General features: G+C 41.9%; 1 protein-coding gene across 1 annotated transcript in view; it reads right to left on the reverse strand.

The window, feature by feature from the left end:
• LOC126295324 (uncharacterized) overlaps positions 1–25,287 on the reverse strand; it is a 175,291-nt gene that overhangs the window by 10,149 nt on the left and 139,855 nt on the right. Inside the window, exons 3-5 of the mRNA XM_049987787.1 lie at positions 17,055–17,221; positions 6,846–6,973; positions 5,613–5,788 (exon numbers count right to left, since the gene is read on the reverse strand). Of these exons, the coding sequence (XP_049843744.1) occupies positions 5,613–5,788; positions 6,846–6,973; positions 17,055–17,221 (471 nt within the window). The remainder of the gene's footprint in view (positions 1–5,612; positions 5,789–6,845; positions 6,974–17,054; positions 17,222–25,287) is intronic.

Below are 25,287 nucleotides of genomic sequence, written 5' to 3' on the forward strand. Positions count from 1 at the left end.
ACCGCCTTCATCTCAAATTATAAGTTGACTACTGTATAACCACATGAACCAGTTATGTGTTTTATTATTCAATGATAAGTCGGGGTTGTGCAGAATTTGTTTTCAGCAACCGTACTTTTTCCTTATTCGTTTACCTAGACAGGTTTCTACCCCATGTGCTATGACATTTCCGAACATCTGACTTTAATTAATTGAAAAGTAATTGTTTTAATTCCTTACAATTAATGAACTTTGTGGAGTAGTAAATTTCATAACTATTCTGTGGGCCTTATGTTTGAAGTACGCCAGATATTTTTCATCTAAGGATAGTTAAATTGCAAAGTGATGATGTAAAGTGTTTTTCTTAAATGATGTTCTTATAGAAATCCTAGTACCGTATTAAAGTTACATGAATAAAACTGGGATCATTCACAATAGCTTACTAGCTAATTGAATAAAAACGCCAGAACCAGGTTTAATTACTGTACAAGTTTGTATATAAGAGAGTTTACCTTTTCATCCATACAGTTTAAAGTGTTTCTCATATTGTGGATTAACTGAAATGTTTAGCTTTGGTCTGAGTCAGTTTATAGAATAGTTTCTGGGTCCCCACGCCAGTTTTTGTGGAAGTTTTGTTGTATACATTGCAATAAAAATACTAAAGAAGTGCAGCTGACATTCTTACAACTTGTGTGTTCTACAATAACTGACTCACTGCTATGGTACAAGCTGTGACAGATCTACATATCACATGTTTCATTGGAGCTGTATAGTACAACGAATTGAATGCTCCTTGATGATACAAACAGCAATTAGAATAGAGAATCCAATTATCTGAATACAATTCCATTAACAGTATTTTCCAATAATGAAACGAACATGGGATACTAATTTCAAAGTTAGTAGTGCTCCACTGTTAATAAACTTTTACTTGTAATCATCATTAGCTTTCTGCTTTAACATTAAGGCAGTATGTATTAATGAGAGTCAGTCGTAGCGAAACATCTGGCGACTGTTCTCTTTACATAACTGCAATTTACTTATAATTAACAGAACCTTGAAACTTCCTGGCAGATTAAAACTGTGTACCCGACCGAGACTCGAACTCGGGTCCCGAGTTCGAGTCTCGGTCGGGCACACAGCTTTAATCTGCCAGGAAGTTTCATATCAGCGCACACTCCACTGCAGAGTGAAAATCTCATTCTGGGAACAGAACCTTGGTTCGAATTCCGTTTGTTCTGTTATTGCCTTTTTTCAGTAGTAAACTTCTCAAGCAAAAAAACTCAGTCTTATACCTTATCCACTAAGCACAGTCACTATGATTTCCCAATCCATTCAGAGGAGTAATATTATGGGAATCTTGTTAATTTGGTAAGAACCAGTAGTTTCGTACTTTGCTCTTCTCGTGACAGGGTTATAACAGTGCCAGGTAGAGTGCTACGTGATATTTTATTAAGCGATGTTTGTTATACGATGGAGACTTACTTTGGCCACGTTAATATTTCAAGAGAAAGGATTGTTCAGATCTCTATTTTTTTATACTGATGTACTTCGTGCACGATGTTGGACGAAACCTTCATTAAATTCTCCTGTTAAGCGCAACAAAATTGATACATTCTTTGGAATCATGCAACTGGTAACGCTAAGGCTTCGCTGCGATCATTTAGTGATGATTTGCATTACAAGAAATTGTAATTTAACATATGCAGTCTTATATTTCTTCCTGAGAATCAGTTCTGAGCCCTTTTTATTGTCTCAGAGATAATCTGATGGCGAGAGTAAGGTAAGGTGGCAAGTGCATAGAGAGAGATCACACAGAAGATTGTTGTTGTTGTTGTGGTCTTCAGTCCTGAGACTGGTTTGATGCAGCTCTCCATGCTACTCTATCCTCTGCAAGCTTCTTCATCTCCCAGTACCTACTGCAACCAACATCCTTCTGAGTCTGCTTAGTGTATTCGTCTCTTGGTCTCCCTCTACGATTTTTACCCTCCACGCTGCCCTCCAATACTAAATTGGTGATTCCTTGATGCCTCAGAACATGCCCTACCAACCGATCTCTTCTTCTAGTCAAGTTGTGCCACAAACTTCTCCCCAATGCTATTCAACACTTCCTCATTAGTTATATGATCTACCCATCTAATCTTCAGCATTCTTCTGTAGCACCACATTTCAAAAGCTTCTATTCTCTTCCTGTCCAAACTATTTGTCGTCCATGTTTCACTTCCATACATGGCAAAACTCCATACAAATACTTTCAGAAACGCCTTCCTGACACTTAAACCTATACTCGATGTTAACAAATTTCTCTTCTTCAGAAACGCTTTCTTTGCCATTGCCAGTCTACATTTTATATCCTCTCTACTTCGACCATCATCAGTTATTTTTCTCCCCAAATAGCAAAACTCCTTTACTACCTTAAGTGTCTCATTTCTTAATCTAATTCCCTCAGCATCAAAAGAAGATTACGGCAGAAAAAAGTGGCCACTTATTACAATCATACGTTGAACACGTCTCAAAACCGTCCAAACAGTGCACAAAGAGAATCATGAATTAAATTCGGTTCCAAAACAGACATGTCTGTTGTAAAAAAAGTTTTTTAGTCTGTTACTATCATCATCACTTCACTAGAAGGCTGGGGATCAGACTTAAGGAGACTCCAACTAGTGAATGGTTCTGCATCATGTTTCGTTCAATCATTCACACAAGAGCAGCTACAGGAGTTTCAGCACAGAACTACAGTATTATGCCAGTGGAAGGGAGGGGAAGGGGGGGGGGGGAAGGCTTCAGAGAATGAAAGTTGAATTCAAACCGCCCCCAAAATGTTACCTTAAGTTCGAGAAGTGCTGACTTATGAAAATTTCATCATACATGCAGTGGTTTGTTTTACTCGAAGTTATTCATCGTATTAAATAAGCAGTTACAATTAGTAGAATAAAGGACAAGTACAGGACACAAAATAAATAAGTGTAAAACTGCAGTAAATTCAACATAGAACAGGTGAAAATGTTACAAGAAAGTCGCTGAAGGTAACTAATTTACTGAGTACCCAAGATCTTCAATGACTTTACCTGTTTTGAAGAAAAGCATAGGTGTAAATCACTCATGGATCAGGGGAAATCACACTGAGATCAAAAAATCAATTACCCCGCGCGTTTAACACTGCAGAATAAAATGCATTAGGTACCTAGCTATATAACGGTCGTGTTGAACACACATAGTCACCTCAAGACCAGAAACAAAGTGCAATTACAAGTTCACAATTCACGCCCTGATCTTACGAAATTTAAGCCAAAATACTTCCTAACATGTAACTGAAACAAACAAAGTTATTCCGGAAATAAATGTAGCATTTCAGCTTCACGAAAAGCGCCCGAGATTGTCTTAGCCTACGTTCCAAGAAACAGTGGTACTTGCATGCAGGTGACAGCAGCAAGAGTGTTGGTACTGCTGGACAGCGGCGGTTCACTGGAGCTTCCCGTTTCCCGAATGTAGCCAATCGCACACAAGGAACAGTCGGGAAAGCTGAACGGGCGGCGCGTTACCCTACTGAATGGACCCAAGGAAGATTCGTACAACGTCCGACATGGAAGACGTCTCTCTGAAAGAGGCTGCTGACTTCGAAATAAAATAAGAGAACTAGCTGCAGCGCATTCTTTTGCCAAGTGTTTAGCCACTGCTCAACCAGACAACAGCAAAACATCGACTGCGTTGTACAGTAATGAAGGATGTACACTCCTGGAAATGGAAAAAATAACACATTCACACAGGTGTGTCAGACCCACCATACTTGCTCTGGACACTGCGAGAGGGCTGTACAAGCAATGATCACACGCACGGCACAGCGGACACACCAGGAACCGCGGTGTTGGCCGTCGAATGGCGCTAGCTGCGCAGCATTTGTGCACCGCCGCCGTCAGTGTCAGCCAGTTTGCCGTGGCATACGGAGCTCCATCGCAGTCTTTAACACTGGTAGCATGTCGCGACAGCGTGGACGTGAACCGGACTTTGAGCGAGGGCGTATAGTGGGCATGTGGGAGGCCGGGTGGACGTACCGCCGAATTGCTCAACACGTGGGGCGTGAGGTCTCCACAGTACATCGATGTTGTCGCCAGTGGTCGGCGGAACGTGCACGTGCCCGTCGACCTGGGACTGGACCACAGCGTCGCAAGGATGCACGCCAAGACCGTAGGATCCTACGCAGTGCCGTAGGGGACCGCACCGCCACTTCCCAGCAAATTACGGACACTGTTGCTCCTGGGGTATCGGCGAGGACCATTCGCAACCGTCTCCATGAAGCTGGGCTACGGTCCCGCACACCGTTAGGCCGTCTTCCGCTCACGCCCCAACATCGTGCAGCCCGCCTCCAGTGGTGTCACGACAGGAGTGAATGGAGGGACGAATGGAGACGTGTCGTCTTCAGCGATGAGAGTCGCTTCTGCCTTGGTGCCAATAATGGTCGTATGCGTGTTTGGCGCCGTGCAGGTGAGCGCCACAATCAGGACTGCATACGACCGAGGCACACAGGGCCAACACCCGGCATCATGGTGTGGGGAGCGATCTCCTACACTGGCCGTACCGTACACCTCTGGTGATCGTCGAGGGGATACTGAATAGTGCACGGTACATCCAAACCGTCATCGAACCCATCGTTCTACCATTCCTAGACCGGCAAGGGAACTTGCTGTTCCAACAGGACAATGCACGTCCGCATGTATCCCGTGCCACCCAACGTGCTCTAGAAGGTGTAAGCAACTACCCTGGCCAGCAAGATCTCCGGAGCTGTCCCCCATTGAGCATGTTTGGGACTGGATGAAGCGTCGTCTCATGCGGTCTTCACGTCCAGCACGAACGCTGGTCCAACTGAGGCGCCAGGTGGAAATGGCATGCCAAGCCGTTCCACAGGACTACATCCAGCATCTCTACGATCGTCTCCATGGGAGAATAGCAGCCTGCATTGCTGCGAAAGGTGGATATACACTGTACTAGTGCCGACATTGTGCATGCTCTGTTGCCTGTGTCTATGTGCCTGTGGTTCTGTCAGTGTGATCATGTGATGTATCTTACGCCAGGAATGTGTCAATAAAGTTTCCCCTTCCTGGGACAATGAAATCACGGTGTTCTTATTTCAGTTTCCAGGAGTGTATTTTAAATATTTAGGTGGTGTAAATTCTCTGTATGCCAGGCACATTGCAAATGAAATAGTGTCAACAGTTGAAGAACAACTACAATACTGGAGAATTTTACTTAGGTAAGTAAACCAGAAAATTTTAAGGAGAACGATTTTTAAGTTCGAACTCACTCAGGTGTTGATACTGGCATCTTTGTCGCCTTAAAGGCATTCCTGACTAACGTCAGTTCACCCAGTCGAATCTCGAAGGTCACTAACGGTCACGGCCGTTACAGTGTGTGTTCAGAGCAAACCTGATTTGGATATCCAGAGCCGCTCTGATAGCGCCTGACGCGAAATGTGACTAGAGATCAGCTTTCAGACGTAGGAACAGGTCTACCAACTTTCGCCTATGCCGCGCAACTCCTTCTTGGTGTTGCGATTTTTTTTCCGTTAGTGTACGTCCCAATGGCTGAAACCAATGAGGATCAGTTAAAGAAATGCTTGCACCTACACCGGCTCATACCTGACTATGTAACTCCCAGGGCTCTTCTGGTCTTCTTCCACCCTGTAGTTCGCTATCTGCTCGCTGATGGACTGCACGTCCTGTGCCCAACCCCTCAGCCTCGTGTGCAGCATGTCTGCCAGCCGTCCCATGTTCTCAATCCATCTGTGGAGTCGCTGATCATTCGGGTATGTATCCTGAGACCAGAAGAAAACAGTTGAAATAGCTTTCGTCACTTCATAAAGAGCAGCCAGTTCGAATGTTGGCCGAAAATGAGTTACAAATTCCTGGCGCCCTCCATCGGTAATGCTGGAATTCAAAACGGTGTTGGCCCACCCTTAGTCTTGATGGCAGCTTCCACTCTCGCAGGCATACGTTCACTCAGGCGCTGCTGGAAGGTTTCTTGGGAATCGCAGCTCATTCTTCACGGAGTGCTGCGCTGAGGAGAGGTGTCGATGCAGGTGTTCTATAAGATTCAGGTCTATCTACTTTATCAGTCCGGCGGCCGTGTGGTGCTGGACGTTGGATTTTCGCCGCCCTGACTTTTTGCTAATCTTATTCCCACTCCTGCTTCTTCAATCATCATCTGCCAAGTATTTATTTATTTTGCAATATCTGCTCACTATCCTCCCGTATGATCCCATCGAGTGCATATGCTATAATTTTCATATTATCTACCATCGACGCTTGGCGAATTTCCTTGCTATGTCTTATATGGCACCATCAGCATCAGTGCAGAAGGAGGTATCTTTTGGTCCATTATTTCAGTACTGTAGCTACGCTGGCTGCCTAATACCTGACTACCTCCTTCCACCTACTCGTTAGGAGTAACACATTCTAATTACGCAGATTCGCAGATGATGAGATAAAATATGAGACTGGAGAATCTAGACCCATTTCCACTAGATATGCAACCAAGAGACGTAGGACTGCAAAGTAGTATCTAACTCTGTTGAGGAACTTCTGGGGAAATTCGAAAAAAGATACTACGACTTTCTTCCCAATCCTGATCAGTTCCCAGTTTGCGCTCTCTGTCTAATGAGCCCGTGGGGATCAAAAGCGTAAAGGTGGGTCAGAGCTCTTCCAGCGAGGTAACATTACAGTCGGACAGACAAAGACCAGACCAGTGTAAGGCATACAAATCAGGAAACGGACTCAAAGAACTGGCCACTTATGCGAGGCTCTGTGCGTCGTTCTCTCGCAGGTCGTACATAAGACACAGCTTAAAGATGACATAAAAAAAACATCACTTACCAGGTGTTCGAATGCGAGAGGAACGAACAGTTGTGAGATGAGCTTCACACCAAGTGAAAACAGCTGCGCCTTCTCTCGCCAGTAGTTGGAGGCATAGTCCTGGTAAACCTTCATCTCGGTCAGGAACTCTGGAAAAGGAGAGAGACGAAATAGTAGTGAACAGTGACATGCATCAGGTTTCTGTAGAAGCACCAGCTTTCACTTTCTGCCTTCACCAGCTTACAATTTCTATGGAAATGATATTCATTGTTTTGAAACTGGACCAGCGCTCAACTTCTCAAATGGTACGAGTTGCACCAGGGATACCTTGACCCAAAGTTACCAGACTCGTACAGCAGGGATACAGCAGGTAAGGCATGAAGAGGTCGTGTTGGTGAACATTTAAGTGAGGACCGATGTGTCTGCCCACCAGACAGCAACCAGTCGTGGCCTAGCGCTAGGCATCACCCACTGCAGCCAGCTTAGATGCCAGCAAACCCATCAACCAAGCAACGCGAAGGTCACATGTTACCGAATACCCCAGACTGCAACCAAACAGCCTGAATTGTTGTCGGCCGGATATTCGGCGGCCACCACGACAGGTGTCAGGTTCGCCAACGGCAGTGTGTGCACATCTACAACCACAGCTCTTTTACTGCGCCCACTGTTTCACCTCCACATGTCACGTGCCCGCATATAGGTCGTGCGCTGCGACCTTATTTACGGCGCTGCACAGCCCCAGATTGGCAGTCCACACCGACATGTCTACGGATCGCTGAAAAGTCGTCTGGGCTTTACGCTGACCACTATTGCAGCTCATCACTCAGAGTCCATCCTGGGACCTCCAGCGGCCTGTTCTCAGACGCCGCTCTGTCTGCCGACCCCGGATCTTCGTCTACAATGCTACGTCGACCTGGCAGCAGCCTTCACCATTCCACACCGAGACCTGGCACCTATCACAGCAGACCACCATGAATTTGGTATTCTAATGCGTCCTAGTATTCTAGTAACCAGATACAGTTAGTGCTCCTCGTGAGACAGTAGCCAGTGGTTGTGATTCAGCCCTCTGTAGATTACAGTACACTGGACTTATCAGGCCTCAGGAATTCAATACAGTGGTTTGACTGACAGCTATTTTTGTGTTTTTGTAACTAGGCTCCAAACAAGGAGAAGAGAGGCTTTTGTGTTTTCATCAATGATTCTTTTACTCACAGTCTACCTAGGTGTCAATTCTTCTACAGCGAACCTGTATTGAGTCATCCCAACAACGAACATAATTTTAATAGTATCGTTCCTGCACTAAACGCTCTTCATACATTGCCTGGAAGTAGAGGTTAGTTGAAGAAATTGAAATACACAGACACCGCACAACCTTATCGACAGTCAGACAGATTTAATACATAACATAAGGTCATGGCGTCAGTTGCTTATTCTTCTAAACTCTTTTCACATTAATGTTTTACATAACCTCAATGTTTGTAACTTTAGTGTAAAACTCTCTCTTTTTATGCAAGTTACCCGAATCCTTCACCAATGGTAAATCTGTTATGTTCACAACATCTTTCTCTTCCTTCTTCCAACTCATCAAGTCCCCCCTCTCTTCTCATCCACTTTGGTCCCTTTCCCCTGAGCTCGCCTCCCTCCATAAAATACCAGTTCAAAAACATGGACCAGAGTTGCATGTCACAGTATTTTGATGTGTGATTCTGATAGACACATAGCAGTTGGTAACTAAGCTACATAAGTAAATTCTACATTTATGGAGAATACTTTGTTTTTCTGAAGAAGAATAAACTGTATGTAGTCAACTGGGACCAGAAACAAACTATACATCAGAACTGTTTTAAATATTAATGCCGATGGTGTAATCTTGGTGACGAATTTGTCAGCTGTAATAAAAAGTCATATTTTTAGTTTGTTTTTGTGCCAATAACAGTAACAGCCATGAGGATGTATAATTTGTCTATTTGAGCAGAGCTACTGACATGCATGAGATACAGCAATTTGTTCAGAATAATGAGTAGCTCAGTTTTTTTTTATGTGAGCGGGTCTTATAACGGTTTCAATGTGTTGTTTTGTTAAATATGAAAACGAGAGAGCATCATGTACACACACACACACACACACACACACACACATTTTTATATTCTCTATATTTAGAATGGTTATATCGTAACATCAGTAACATACTTCACTAATTCATGATAGGTGTTATACAACTAATGTTACAAGTACAAATCAAATATGCCTTCCTCAATAAACATTGTACAGACCATGGAATTGTATTAGTGGGTTTATACATATGGCTTACATATTTACAGTACCTTTCATATGTTAGATGAAGCTACACATAATGATCTGTAATTAATGTAAAGTATTGCAGCACAATCTTGTATCTCAATTTTTTGTTTAGTTGTTTTACTGGAAGAACTCAAGTACAAGCATTTTCTGTATCACAACTTCCCATTTGCTATCCTGACAAACTGAGTCATCACTCCTCTATAATGAGTGAGATGTTGAGCTCAGAAAGATTGCATTGTGCAATTCATAGCTTGGGGATACGTTTTCTAGAAAAGGAAAAAAAGAAGGAAAAAACATAATGTGAAGGTGTTATGTGAAATGTTGGATGTTTTATAATCACTGTTATTATTTATCTGCATAAGATTTTTTTACCAAACCCCTTCTCTGTCGTATCTAAGTAATCTTTCAGTGTATAAAATGTATTGCGTAACAGGTACTTTTTAGGTGCCTTTTTAAGTAAGTGTATTTTTGGAATTTCCTTTATCTGTTTTGGTAATTTATTGTACAGTTTTGTTTCTGATAGAAAATGCTGTTTTGGGTTTTATGTTTATTTTTCTTGGCAAATGTAATATGACTCCAGCTCTTGTTCTATTGTCATAGACGGAACTGTTGTGCAGTTATTACCAATGATATCTTTGATGTGTACAACTGAATGGTAAATGTATACACATGGAGCAGTTAAAATCCCCAGTGTTCTGAACAGATCTTTGCAATGAGCTCGACTACCATTTTTGGTTATGGTTCTTATGGCTCTTTTCTGGAGTATGAAAATTGTGTTTATATTTTGTGCATTTGTTCCTCAAAGAAGAATACCATAGCTAAGAACTGAGTGTACATATGAACAGCATGTAACGAAAGGACACTGCATGTTACATACTGATGATGGGATTCTAAGGGTATAACACACTGATGACATTTTGTTTGCAAGTACATTTGTGTGTTCACACCACTTCAACTGAGTATCAATATTCATTCCTAGAAATTTTGCACTTGTTATGCAGTCTACAGAGGTGCCATCTACATTTAATTTAACATTGTCATTCTCCCTCTTCAAAATTCATGGCATTAGTTTTCTTTATGTTCAATGTCACTTAATTGCTTATTGACCAATCATAAACTTCCTCACAAGCTTCATTTGCTTTCTCTGCAAGTTCTCTTGTTTTCTCAGTGACTATAATTTTGCTGACATCAGCGAAGAGAATTTTTTAACCATGAGACTTTCGCTGAGAAAGTCATTGACGTATATCAGGGATAGTATTGCTCCTAATATGCTACGTTGCAGAACCCCTATATTAATGTATTTTGGTTTTGATAAGCGTTTTACTAAATGTTTAGATCTATTTGAAGTATGTGTTATCTCTACTCTTTGTACCCTACCTGCTAGGTATGAACGAAACCTGTCATTAGCTACCCCTCTTATTCCTAATGTTTCTAATTTTTTTGATAGAATCTTATTGTCAACTGTATCAAAGGCCTTAGAAAGTTCCAAAAATATGCCTGTGACACACTCATCTTTGTCAAGAACATGAAGTACAACTTTTGTGAATTCTGCTCTGGCTGACTCCGTAATTTTGCCACTTTGGAAACCATAGTGTGATTCGCTTAGAAGATTGTATCTGTTCAAGTACTTCATTAATCTGTCTTTCATAATTGCTTCTATTAAGCAAAGATACAACTCTTGTCCGATTTAATTGCTCTGGAAATGTCCCTGATGTGAAGGATTCATTTATTATATTTGTTAAGAGGCCATTGCATAATCTCTATGCATTGTTGCAGTACACACATTGGTACTTCATCTAAGCCTACTTACTTTTATTTTTTAATTTTTGAACAGTTTTATTGAGTTCATTCTCTGTGGTTGGAAGTAACATCATTGTATTTATTGCAACGTTATTTATAGGTGTTATATCTGTTTTGGGGATTTTTTTCTGTAACTTCTCTGCAATACTTGGAAAATGCTCATGTACATGGTTTGCTAAGTGTTATGGATCATTTATTACATTATCCTCATCCCTTAGCAGTAAGTTATTACGCATTTATTTGCCTCTCCCCATTTCCTTTTCTATAACATCCCAGACTGCTTTGCTTCTATTCTCTGTGTTATATAGTATTTTGTCATTAAACGATTTTTTGCAGCAATCAGCACCTTCCTATAGATCTTTTTGTATCTATGATAGAAATTTAAGCATTCTGAATCATTGTGACTCTGCTTCATTGAACCAAGGTATTTAAGTGTTTGGTAGGAGTTCTTAATACCTGCTGTTATCCACCTTTTGTTGCGAGGTGTTGATACAGACAGGCATACTTTTGGATATGCCTTTTCAAAGTTTATTTTCATTTCTGATAGATGTCGTTTGTAGGCTTTAAGTTTAGGGAATGATTAGATGCCTGATTTTATTGTTGTTATTTGACAGAGATGGTCTGATAGTCCGAGATCTTTTAGAACTACATCACATTTTTCCCTGTCTTAATTTGTGCCCTCATGGTCAATTACTGATGCAGTCATTGTAGTACCTCTTGTTACACTATTTACCAATAGGGACATGGCAAAAATTTGGAGGATATTTTGAGGGTTCTCCTGGATTCATTTATGATATTAGTGTCAATGTTAATGTCCCTGCACAGAATTATGTTGACCTTTGTACTTCAGACTTTATCTAGAACTTGTGTTAATTTATTGAAAAAAGTGTTCACCCTACCACTGATAGATCTATACACACCTAAATTGATTAATTTCTTGGTGATGTCAAGCGCTGTTAATTCAATAGCTGGTATTTGAAAGTGTTTGTCTTCATTTGCTGTACTGAGGTCATGTCATGATTTGAACTATGTCCCTTTTCTGATATAAATGCATGATCCTCCAGACCTTGAAGTAGCTCTGCAATGAGAGATTGCTCTTTCATATGGTGATAAGACCACATGTTGGATTTCTGTCTCATCAGTGCCCAGTAACACAAATTACTGTGCAGTTCAACGATTGGAGCTCAACTACTTATAGTTGAATTTCATTTTTTATTGATTGCATGTTTTGATGGAGGATTGTTAAGTCTGTGAAATGCCGCATGTTACTCTTTCCAATAGTTTGTTTTTCTTTGTGACATCTGGTATGTGTGATATTTGGAGTGTTAAAATCTGTCTTTTGAGAGACTTTTTCAGTATTTTTTCAAGTGCCAGAGATATTCTTTAGGCAGGGGAACCTGTTGTATGGATTTGTCCTAAGAAAGGCTTACTTTTCCTACCCATGGCAACAGGCATTTGGCTATGTGTGGTCTGAGTCCCTCCCCCCCCCCCCCCCCCCCCATATACTTTCATTTTAAGCCATCATATGGTTGAATCTCTGTAGACAAAACGGGATACTAAGATACTGAGGAATTATGAACTGCATTTGGAGTTCTCTAAAGTTGCAGATACTGTAATAATTAATTCCACAATTGGCAGTTCATTTGAAGAGGAATAGAATCTCTAAAAAATGGAAATCACAGAAATGGAACAGAAAAATGTAGGTACAAGGAAGGTACCTGTGAATAAAGCTTGAGTAACAGAAGATACACTTAAATTCATCGATAAAATATAGAAGTATAGAAATGCTCAGGAAAGGATTACGAAATAAATGCGAAGTGCAGGGATTCCAAAGTGAAAAGCGACATCGAAAAATGTGAAAAATTGAAACAGAAATGGTCACCGGAAGGATAGAAAGCATGTATAGAAAAGCCAAAACAACTACGACGAAATACAAAGCAAATTTGCAATATTAAGAGTGCTAGAGGAGTTCCACCATTGAAACGAAAAAGAGAGAAGATAGGTGTAGATTAGAGTGAAACGCTCTATGAGAAAGGGAACCATAAGGGACCCAGTATGAAAGTCAACACAGAGCTTTGGACGACTTGCAACCAAATTCGGAGAAAGGCAAATCATTGGAGGAAGCGAAAACCAAAACACTATTAAACCTGGTTTGCAGAATCTGTGGGTCTAGAGGTACACCATCAGACTTTCGCGGAAACCAGTCGTACAATTCTGAAGACAGCATGGGCAGACAAGTGTGAGAATTATCGCACATTCAGCTCAGCAACTGATGCATCTAAGTTGCTAGCAAGAATAACATACACGAAATAAGGAGAAGAAAACAAAGAAAATGCTATATGACGATCAGTTTTGTTTTACGAATAATATAGTACTGAAAGGATGACGTGAATAAGATTCGCTGATGACATTACCATAAACAATGAAACGCAGGGTCTGTTGAATTGAGTGGTCTAAGGAGAATACATTATAAATCTGAAGGAAACCAAAGGCGAAAGCTGCGGACATGAAATTAGCGATAAACTTAACATCTAAACCGGGGAGCACAAAAGAGATGAAGTACACGAATTGTGCAACCTTGTAAGCAAAATATCACATGATGGACGAATTAAGGAAGGCATAAAAAGCAACCTAGAAAAGGTAAAGAGGGCATTTACGGACTAAAGATGTCTACTAGTAACAAACATTGGCCTTATTTGGGTAAGATGTCTCTGAGAATGTAGAAATACGTTTGGAGCACAGGATTTTTAGAAGGTGAATCATAGAATGCGGGATATCCAGAAAATATCAGAATCTAAGGGTTTGAAAAATGTTGTAACAGAAGAATGTTGAAAATTTGGTAGACTGATAAGACAAAAAATGATAAGGATCTGCGCAGGATTAGGGAAACAAAGGAGCATATGGACAGCACCGACAATCAGAAGAGACAATAATTTGTTCTTGGTCTTGTATTTTTACTGTCCCCTCTTTGTTCTTGTACATATTGTATATTACTCGTATTTACTCATAACTTACTTCAATTTTTCTCAGAATTTAGGACAACTAGCACCATTTTACATTGTCGATCCCGTTTTCTCCGTCAACAAATTCTATACACAGATCTTGTTTCTATTCATTCTTGTCCACATCATCAACTCAAACGTCAGAACTGCCTCTCTGGTGCTTCCATCTTTCCAAAAGCCAAACGGCTCGTCTTATAGCAAATTGTCAATTTTCTTTCCCACTCCACTTCTCAATATTCTAATCAGCAGCGTGGATGCGTGAGATGTTAAGGTGATTGCGTGATAATTCGAGTACTTACCTGAACTTGCTGCCTTCAAGATAGTGCGCATACTGTTTTAACTGAAGTCTGACAGTACATCTATAGTCTCATAAAATTCTACACACCAACTTAAGTTGTAGTTCATTATCACTTTCTCTAATGATGTCCGAAATACAGAAGGAATCCTATCTGTCCCTTCTTCATCGAATGTCTTGCAGAGCCCTGTTCAACTCTTACTCTTATGCTGGCACGCGCATGTCTTCGTTTGCGATTCCCATTTCTTTTTCCATCAAGTCGTCCCTCTTGCAGGGGCCTCGAATATACTCTTTCCAGCTGTCCGTTCCCTTCTATATGTACGCACATCAAAAAAAGTTTTGGATCACCCCTGTTCCCAGAGCTACTGAAGACAGACATTGCCTGTGGATATTGTATCACAGACACAATCCCTCTGACTGATCAGAGATGTCACTAAATCTGCCCAAGGATGTGAACAACCATGCATGAGCAGCGCCTATTAGACGGAGGGGGTCCGACAGCCGGTCAGTTCCAGTCATTCCACCAGGAAGGAGGTACACGGCTCGTGTTGTCTGCAGTTTATCCATGCCCAGACGGTCAATAACGCGGATCGATCGCTTCCGCATTGTTACTTTGTGCCAGGAGACGCTGTCAACAAGGGAAGTATCCAGGCGTCTCGGAGTGAACCAAAGCGATGTTGTTCGGACATGGAGGAGATACAGAGAGTCAGGAACTGTGGATGAGATGCCGCGGTCTGGCCACCCGATGGCTACTACTGCAGTGGATGACCGCTACCTACGGATTATAGCTCGGATGAACCCCGACAGCAACGCCACCATGTTGAATAATGCTTTTCGTGCAGCCACAGGACGTCGAGTTATGATTTAAACTGTACCCAATAGGCTGTTAGGCAAAAACTGCTGGTAAAGTTCCGCAAATTGTCTAGCAAAAACAGTTAGTGACAATGCAGTAGCAGGGGGAATAAATAAGCTAAAATAAACAAGTGAGCATGTAAAAGACCTGTTTGGACCTGAGTCGAAACAATTCCCCGGGAGTAGACAACATTCCATTAGAACTAGTGACGGCCTTGGGAGAGCCAGTCATGACAAAACTCTACCATGTGGCGAGCAAGATGTATGAGACAGGCGAAATACCCTCAGCCTTCAAGAAGAATAAATAATCCCAATCCCAAAGAAAGCAGGTGTTGACAGATGTGAAAATTACCCAGCTATCAGTTAAATAAGTCGCAGCTGCAAAATACTAACACAAATTCTTTACAGACGAATGGAAAACCTAGTAGAAGCGGACCTTGGGGAAGATCAGTTTGGATTCCGCAGAAATGGAACACGTGAGGCAATACTAACGTTACGAGTTATCTTAGAAGAAAGATTAAGAAAAGGCAAACCTACGTTTCTAGCATTTGTAGGCTTAGAGAAAGCTTTTGAAAATGTTGACTGGAATACTCTCTTTCAAATTCTAAAGGTGGCAGGGGTAAAATACAGGGAGCGAAAGGCTATTTACAATTTGTCGAAGTAGAGAGGATATAAAATGTAGACTGGCAATGGCAAGGAAAGCGTTTCTGAAGAAGAGAAATTTGTTAACATCGAGTACAGATTTAAGTGTGAGGAAGTCGTTTCTGAAAGTATTTGTATGGAGTGTAGCCGTGTATGGAAGTGAAACATGGACGATAAATAGTTTGGACAAGAAGAGAATAGAAGCTTTAGAATTGTGGAGCTACAGAAGAATGCTGAAGATTAGATGGGTAAATCACATAGCTAATGAGGAGGTATTCAATAGAATTGGGGAGAAGAGGAGTTTGTGGCACAACTTGACAAAAAAAAAGGGACCTCTTGGTAGGACATGTTTTGAGGCATCAAGGGATCACAAATTTAGCATTGGAGGGCAGCGCGGAGGGTAAAAATCGTAGAGGGAGACCAAGGGATGAATACACTAAGCAGATTCAGAAGGATGTAAGTTTCAGTAAGTACTGGGAGATGAAGAAGCTTGCACAGGATAGAGTAGCATGGAGAGCTGCATCAAACCAGTCTGAGGAGTGGAGACCACAACAACAAGAATGTATTGGATTTGGCTGACGTTAAAACTGGTGTTCTGGTGGTTCAACTGTCTGAAATACTGAAGTAGCTGGCCATGAGAGCATCGCAACGGGCCGCTGTGGCCGAGCGGTTCCAGGCGCTTTAGTCCGGAACCGCGCTGCTGCTATGGTCGCAGGTTCGAATCCTGCCTCGGGCATGGATGTGTGCGGTGTCCCTAGGTTACTTAGGTTCGAGTAGTTCTAAGTTTCGGGGACTGATGACTTCAGATGGTAAGTCCCGTGGTGCTTAGAGCCGTTTGAACCATTTGAAGAGCCTCACAGAAAATCTTCGGGACCAGCGTGAGAAACGTAGTAGTCAACATCCCCGCAGTCCGTCGGCTCTGTGGGGTCCAGTGAGTGACCTCCGCTGCATGTGGCGCACCTGAAGACACCTGTTATCAAGGCCAGAGGCGGTTGACGTACTGTGGTGTCAGAATGAACCTCACGGAGGTAGACCAACTCTTGGTGAAGTGAGCTTATCTGACGTGCACTGAAGTTCGTTTTCAACTTTCCTCTTTCTGTTCAGTGTAGCAGATACCAGAAGTGCAACCCCGTGATCAGTAGATTAGGCTTTTATCCTCCAGTGCCGTTATTGTTACTAGTGCTATCTGCGTACTATTATTGGCACGCAGGCATCACATCGAATGCAGGCTCATCAGGTACGTCCCCATTATCGTAGGCGAGATGATCTTCATGGCATACCTTAATGAGCACACTACGGTTCATTTAACAGTAACATATTTTCAAGTAATATACTCACCAGTTTTGTTAGTGTTCCTTAATTTCCATGGAAGTCTGTGAGTTAAGACGTTCCTGATGGTCATGACTTTTGTGATGCGCCGAACAGCGTGCAGCAACTGGGAGAGGACTGTATGCCTAAGGTGGTCCGTCGTGAGCGTGTCCACGTTCCATGCCGTGTGGTCCAACCTTTCCAAACAAAATGGAGTCACCTGGTGTAACAAATGTTATTCTAAAACTTGATGTTATTTTCTAGAACAGAAATAGTGAAAGCATAACTAGCCCAGTCCCCAGTTTTCACATTTTCGTCTGATAGAGGTGTACAGGTCGTTACAGATGACTCAGCGTATTTGACTGAGCGATTCCTGTATGCGAGTTTGCTGAGTAAGTTTGAAATACAAGAGTGCCTGTCCACACATTCTTCCTAAACTATGACACAGCAAGGACATGCTCCAGCTCAGGAGGAACATCATTATCGTATGAGCCATTCTGGAATCTTCTCGAACGTTCCAGACTATTCCCAAAGATTCCAGAACATCCCGCACCATTGTGGAACATTCTGGAATGTTGTGGAACGCACTCGAATGCTATCGAATGTTCTGGAATGTTCTCCAATACTCTCGAATATTCTGGAATGTTCTAGAAATTTCAAAACGGAGAAACTTTCCAGCCTTTTTATCTTCAAAAACACACTCTTTACGTAAAAACAGGAACCTTCTTCATGGATGGGCGATAGAGGGCTACGACACCTTATAAGTCCTTTCATCGTACTGGTACCTCATTTCTGAGTTTTACCGCCACGCATATTGTACATTTAATTTTATATTATCAGAATTTACCAGTTCCCGTGAGATCACCGAAGTTAAGCGCTATCGGGCGTGGTCGGCACTTGGATGGGTGACCATCCAAGCCGCCATGCGCTGTTTTTCGGGGTGCACTCAGCCTCGTGATGCCAATTGAGGAGCTACTGTACCGAATAGTAGCGGCTTCAGTCGAGAATACCATCTGTAAGGTGTCAGGCAAATCCAACACCTTCCATGAAAACCCTGACATGATAAGCAAATCCTGTAGTATGTCACATAGCTCCGAATAAATCGTGACATTAAATTAACCAAAGTAATACGAGTAACGGGTAAGCAAATGGAATACCACAGACTAACGCAAGAATGTGTAAATGCATGTCATACCTTCCCACCGTGACACAGACGCAGTTCCGAGGGGAGAAACGAGGACAGAAGCCGAGAGCAGAACCGTGTTAAGCTAGAAGGCCCTACGATAAGGGACGGACTGGACACCCACGTCACCAGCTAACCACTAGGACAACGCCAGCTGCAAGTTTTAGCGTGAGACTTGTTCGCGTCTCTGTTACGTTGCAAACTTTAAAAACATTGCCCCACCACGACATGTATAACGTTTCTCATTGGATAGACAGAATTTTTGTAGGCAGAGCTTAAGGTTAACATTGAGACCCGGACTGGTCAGATGAAAACACTGCCAGATAGTTTTTTTAAACCAATTTCGGTAAATGGTAGTAAGGAGAAGTTAGGAGAAGTTAGTTAGTTTGGAGACGGCGAGCTGGATGGCTGCAGCGCCGGCCTCTGCCCCCCTGTAGCTGCCTAACCAACGACAAGGTAATGAACGCACGCGATGCCGCATAACAGCGCATAAAGCTTCACCCAGAACTGCAGAAGTCTCATCTGTTACACCCCCTTTTTGCGTAATACTAGTGTCGATCGTCAATTAAAACTCATGGTGTTCACATTTGCCACTTGAAGTAAAAATCTGAAACGCGATGATTTTTCTGTTATATAGTTATTGAGAAGCCATATCAGCCACTGTAATTTACGGCAAGTTAGATAAGTAAATAAAGATAATTGAGGGTCACTGTAGACCATTTTTGATAGTTTTCTCTTTTGTGAAACTTAATTTAAACCTAGATTATAGATGTGATACGGCATAGGTCATCCTTCGATCCATTGTAGAAGTTGGAAACCCATTCAGGGAATATTCGTTCACATTTTTGTTGAACGCAGTTGGTTTTTACCATCCTGTATTAAAACACTTCCTTTTATCAATAGTGCAATTTATAAACAATGTTTTGTGAGTAGAATAAAATTTCCAATTGTAAACTAAACTGCTTTTTCGACGTTATTTTACCACCTAACTAAAAATAGGAAAGCCTTGAACCCCTTCCACTAAATTTAGTTAGTATTAAGATTCTTTTACAGGGAGTGCAGTGGAGCCGACGCTGAAATCATTAAGTATTTGGTTATATCATCGCTAGTCTCACTGAACTCTTCTGAACTCTACATGTCATGTGTGGTCTGGCGTCTCCTTATCAGCAACAGGTCCCAGGTTCAAACTAGTCAATTCCCTAAAAAACACGCTCAGAGCGTCGTTGCGCGAAAGTGGTAGGGAGACACGATATAAGACAAACAGACACCACCACGAATGTTAGACATCTTACTACCAGGAGAGCGGTCAGCTGACCCCACGGCCCCTCCTATCCGCATCCTCCTCGGAGGATGACACGGCGGTCGGATGGTCCCGGTTGGCCACTCGTCTCCTGAAGACGGAGTGCTTATATTATCAGAATTTATATCTCGGTGAGTTTCCTTCTCACGTCTCTTTACGTGCTGAGCTGACAGTCTCCGACGTCATTTCCAGATTATAAGACGAAGCGTTGGGCACCGAATAGCTTCTGTCAACAACCAGACATCCATAAAAGAAAATTCTTCAGTAGATTGTACTTTCAAGTCAGATTCATTATGAACTAAATGGTTCCTAATTAGTTAACAGTGCAGGTTCTGATCTTAGCATCTGCATGCAGGGGAAAAAGGGAGGAGCATTATAGCCATTCCCCGGTTGGAACACAATAATTCGTTCAGCTCCTCATTGTTCATCAGTGGCACAAACTCGACTGTGGACAGAGATTATGTCAGAGTTATAACACATTCGGCGATGTTTCGCCACCATTACTCCTGTTTTTCTGCCCAACAAAGAGCAAACTGTCATATGAGGATGAGTATATTTTTGAAATTGTGACGTTTGTACCACAAACGTTGTGACAACCATGGTGTCTGTCACTGTCGGCCATCTTCAGTACTGAGATAGCAGCTTAACTACAAATGCCAGACAGCAATGTGAACGACAGAATGTGCTATTAACGAATTATGTTCGTTACAGCGTTTTGAGTACAAATGCCACAATTCCAAAGCCCTTCGTTTTCTCGTCCTACATTTTACATGTTCCGCAGAAAACCAAGAGAATCGCACTGGTGGAGTAAAAGTTATTCCATTACGTAAACAACTTGTGCTGCACTGTTCGTTGATTGATTTCTTGGCAGCAGTAACTGCACGCCCCACCTGCTCGCCATAGACTGAAATCATGAACAACAGCTTCCCTGCAAACCTGAGACAGCATCCCTTCATAATGAACGAGATGCTCACCTCAGAAAGATGTTAGTGCTTCCCTTTGCACAACTTTGGTATAACGTTTCTCGTAAAAACATAACACAGTATGAAGTTGCGTTATTATTTACTTATAAACAAAAAGACATACAACACAAAAACAAGCTTCTTCATCAAATCCAAATGAGATCATCCACAGCACCAAAACCGCTATGCAGCAATATTAAAAAGTCAGGTCTGTACCATTTGAAACTCACGGCCACGTTTCTGCATTGCACAAACTGGTAGCATCCTTACAACAAGATTGAATGAGCATCTGGATGCACTCCGTCTGCACACCTGAACAAATCCAGCTTCGCCACATCTTGCCCAACAAACTCACTGTGCCAGCTGTATACATGGTGAGTCACCTAACGTTACCGCTGGATATATTTCGTAAACCACATCAAATACTGACGAATCGATTCCACAGACCGAACGTGAGGAGAGGGGCTAGTTGGTTAATACAAACCATAAAAAAATGCACGGAAGTATGTTTTTTAACACAAACCTACGGTTTTTTAAATGGAACCCCGTTAGTTTTGTTAGCACACCTGAACATATAAACAAATACGTAATCAGTGCCGTTTGTTGCATTGTAAAATGTTAATTACATCCGGAGATATTGTAACCTAAAGTCGACGCTTGAGTACCACTCCACAGCTGTTGGATCGTGTGTATCGGAGAGCACCGAATTACGTAGGGATCCAAAGGGAGCGGTGATGGACCTTACGTACAGAAGAGACTGGAACAGCACATTACGTCCACATGCTAACACCTTTCTATTGGTCTTTTTCACTGACGCACATGTACATTACCATGAGGGGTGAGGCACACGTACACACGTGGTTTCCGTTTTCAATTACGGAGTGGAATAGAGTGTGTCCCGACATGTCAGTCCAATAGATGTCCAATGTGGTGGCCATCATTTGCTGCACACAATTGCAATCTCTGGCGTAATGAATGTCGTACACGCCGCAGTACATCTGGTGTAATGTCGCCGCAGGCTGCCGCAGTACGTTGTTTCATATCCTCTGGGGTTGCAGGCACATCACGGTACACATTCACCTTTAACGTACCCCACAGAAAGAAGTCCAGAGGTGTAAGATCAGAAGAACGGACTGGCCAATTTATGCGTCCTCCACGTCCTATGAGACGCCCGTCAAGGGTCAGCCTAGTGTTAATTGCGGAATGTGCAGGTGCACCATCATGCTGATACCACATACGTCGACGCGTTTCCAGTGCGACATTTTCGAGCAACGCTGGCAGATCATTCTGTAGAAACGCGATGTATGTTGCAGCTGTTTGGGCCCCTGCAATGAAGTGAGGACCAATGGGGTGGTCGCCAGTGATTCCGCACCATACATTTACAGTCCACGGTCGCTGTCGCTCTACCTGTCTGAGCCAGCGAGGATTGTCCACGGACCAGTAATGCGTGTTCCGTTAATTCACTGCCCCGTGGTTTGTGAAAACCGCTTCATCGGTAAACAGGTAGAACTGCAACGCATTCTCTGTTAATGCCCGTTGACAGAATTGCACTCGATGATTAAAGTCGTCACCATGTAATTGCTGATGTAGCGACACATGGAACGGGTGAAAGCGGTGACGATGCTATATGCGCATGACACTACTTTGACTCAGTCCACCGGCTCTCGCAATGTCCCGTGTACTCATGTGTGGGTTCATGGCAACAGCAGCTGACACACCAGCTGCACCCGCTTCTCCTGTGACGGGCCTGTTACGGACCCGTTTGCGTGCTACGACCCCACCTGTTTGCATACAGTCGGCGGTAGATGTTTTGCAATGTACGGCACGTTGGATGCTCTCTGTCCGGGTACCGTTCTGCATACACCCTGCAGGCTTCAGCTGCATTTCGTCGACACTGGCAGTAGATGAGTATCATCTCCGCCTTTTCAGAGTTCGATTACACCGTCGTCACAGTTCCTACAACACGACACTATCACAGACGTCTGGTAACACGGTGTACTACAGTTGGTCTGCGTGCGGAGACGAATGGAGAATAACAATAGCAGCAAGCGCTACATGCGGACACTGCGACAGCTAGACCAAACCACAACAGTGCACTAAAGCCACACTCGTAAACACGGTCCTCATTGTAAACATGTCCCTGCAGATGCTGATCGCCGACCGTGGCCCGTGTTTGTCACAACACGCAACTGAACGTCGGAGGTTTCAAGCGTCAACTTTAGGTTACAATATCTCCAGATGTAATCAACATTTTACACTGCAACAAACGGCACTGATTACGTATTTGTTTATATGTTCAGATGTGCTAACAAAACTGACGTGGTTCCATTTAAAAAAACGTAGCTTTGTGTTAAAAACATACTTCCTTGCATTTGTTTTATGGTTTGTATTAACCAGTTACACTAGCCCCTCTCCTCACGTTCGGTCTGTGGAATCGGTTCGTCAGTATTTGATGTGGTTTACGAAATATATCCAGCGATAACGTTAGGTGACTCACCTTGTATAGCAGCAAAAAAAAAAAAAAAAAAAAAAAAAAAAATGGTTCAAATGGCTCTGAGCACTATGGGACTCAACTGCTGTGGTCATCAGTCCCCTAGAACTTAGAACTACTTAAACCTAACTAACCTAAGGACATCACACACATCCATGCCCGAGGCAGGATTCGAACCTGCGACCGTAGCAGTCGCACGGTTCCGGACTGCGCGCCTAGAACCTGTATAGCAGCAGCTCCAGGTTTGCTAACAGTGACATTATACATGAAACTGAAATCTTTATCAGCTCCCATATAGTAACAGACCACCTATTCAATTAGCAGAATAAGTCAACAAATAAATTTGTCCTTCAGAATTTCGAAGCCAAACTAGGTCGAAACATCTAATCAATCAACCACCCTACCCATACCGCTCCCCCTTTTAGATACAAAATAGAGTCAATCTATGTCAATAGCGCAGCCGAGAATAAATATTGAACTACGTAACTAAACATACAAACCTTCTATAGTTAGAATAATTTCATACTCTTATTAATATTATTATGTTAGCTACAATAAACCAGATCTGGTTTTACGGTAATTCCAGACGATGTTAATTTAGGAGCAGAGCTAAGTCAGCAGTTCACTTTCAAGTTTTGTTTTTCTATGTTAACTCCACATATAACTTTATTTCATTTTTGCATGTTCATATTGATGCCAGATCTGATCTCATGTTTACCCACACATTGACTGTATTATATATAAAGAAAAACAAGCAATACCTATGAGCGTGTGATGTTACATCTTTGCATGAAAATCTTAGTAACAAGCACCAGTTATACAGCGAATGCTGGATGCTGGCGATGTATCGTGACAGTCGGTATGTGGAGTCGTGTCCAGTGAAAAGTGTGAGATCTGTAGACTATCGGCAACCACAGTGGAAGCTGCTGGACAAATACTTCAAAAACCTGACTAGTTGCCGTTTTCTGAATATGTACTGAATAAACAGTCATTGGCACTTAAACGTTCGTCAAAGATAAAGTTGATTTATTATTTAGTTGCTTTTCATAGCTTAGTAAAATTCTACCCTGAGATACTTAAGTAATAAAGCATATTGGTTAACACACAGTTATTCACCGCTTTTTAAACAATCTTTAATCTCCTGAGGCAGTTTATTGTACAGTTTTATTCTTTGGATAAGTATTGTTCCATTTTCACAGACAGGGCTGTTTGTGCAATAATTATCAAGTTTTTATGGGTATCATTAATTGATAAACGTACTCCCCAGTCTTCTTGCTTGATGTTAACGATATACCATTTTATTTGCATCAGGAGACAGAGTTAGCTCTGTTTGCAGATGATACAACCACTGTTGCGAAGTCAAGCAACGAAGCATCAACAGAAAAATTGTTAATTTAAGTTTTTGTGAAAGTTATTGACTTGTTTTGGACAAATAGGATGACTTTAAAATTTAAAAGAAAAAAAAAACACAGCTCATTCAGCTTTAAACTGTAAAAATATCCCCCCACCTGTTTACCTCGTATACCAGCAAGAAGTAATAGTAAATGTAGAAAGTGTTGAGTTCTTGAGTATGCATACTGATGAAAATTTAAACTTAAATAAACCATGTAGTAGAGAAGCTAAAAAGTTAGCTGATATTGCCATGAGCATAACTGCGAAGTTTTTGGACATGACGTTAGTAAGTTGACATATTTTGTATTTTTGCATTCACTGGTGACTTACAAGATGATATTCTTGGTTAACTCCTCACTTAGACAAAAATACTCATTGCATAAAACAAAGTACTTATGTGTGGGCTTCACACATGTACATCATGCACTCATCTCGTTCAGCAGCTGGGAATGTTAACCAGATCCGCATAGTAGACTTATTCACTTATGAAATTTGTTATAAACAATCCACCTGAATTTGAGAGTAACAGAGATCTGCACCAGTAATACACAAGAAGGAAAAATGATCTTTTTTTTGCACTTCAATGAATCAAACCTTGACACAGAGAGAGGTACAATATGCATCTGTATAACTTTTTCACAACCAACCCCTTGAAGTAAAATGTAAGGCAATCGGAGTGTTTTTAAATGAATACTCAAGGTATTTCTCCTTAATTCCTTCTTTTCCATAGATAAAACCTTGAACAGCGAAAAAATTAAACATTTTTACAGAAAATCCCTGCAAACGAAAACCGTTTACCCATACGAATAGTTTCTTTTAATTAAAAACAAATGTGTTATATACATCTTCAAATGAGATGTTATACATCAAAATGTTTATAGTCAATATGATCTACGGAACTTGAGATGTTACAGACTTTTCTTTTTCTGATGATA

The sequence above is a fragment of the Schistocerca gregaria genome, chromosome 11, assembly GCF_023897955.1.
Source record: "Schistocerca gregaria isolate iqSchGreg1 chromosome 11, iqSchGreg1.2, whole genome shotgun sequence".
NCBI lineage: Eukaryota > Metazoa > Arthropoda > Insecta > Orthoptera > Acrididae > Schistocerca > Schistocerca gregaria.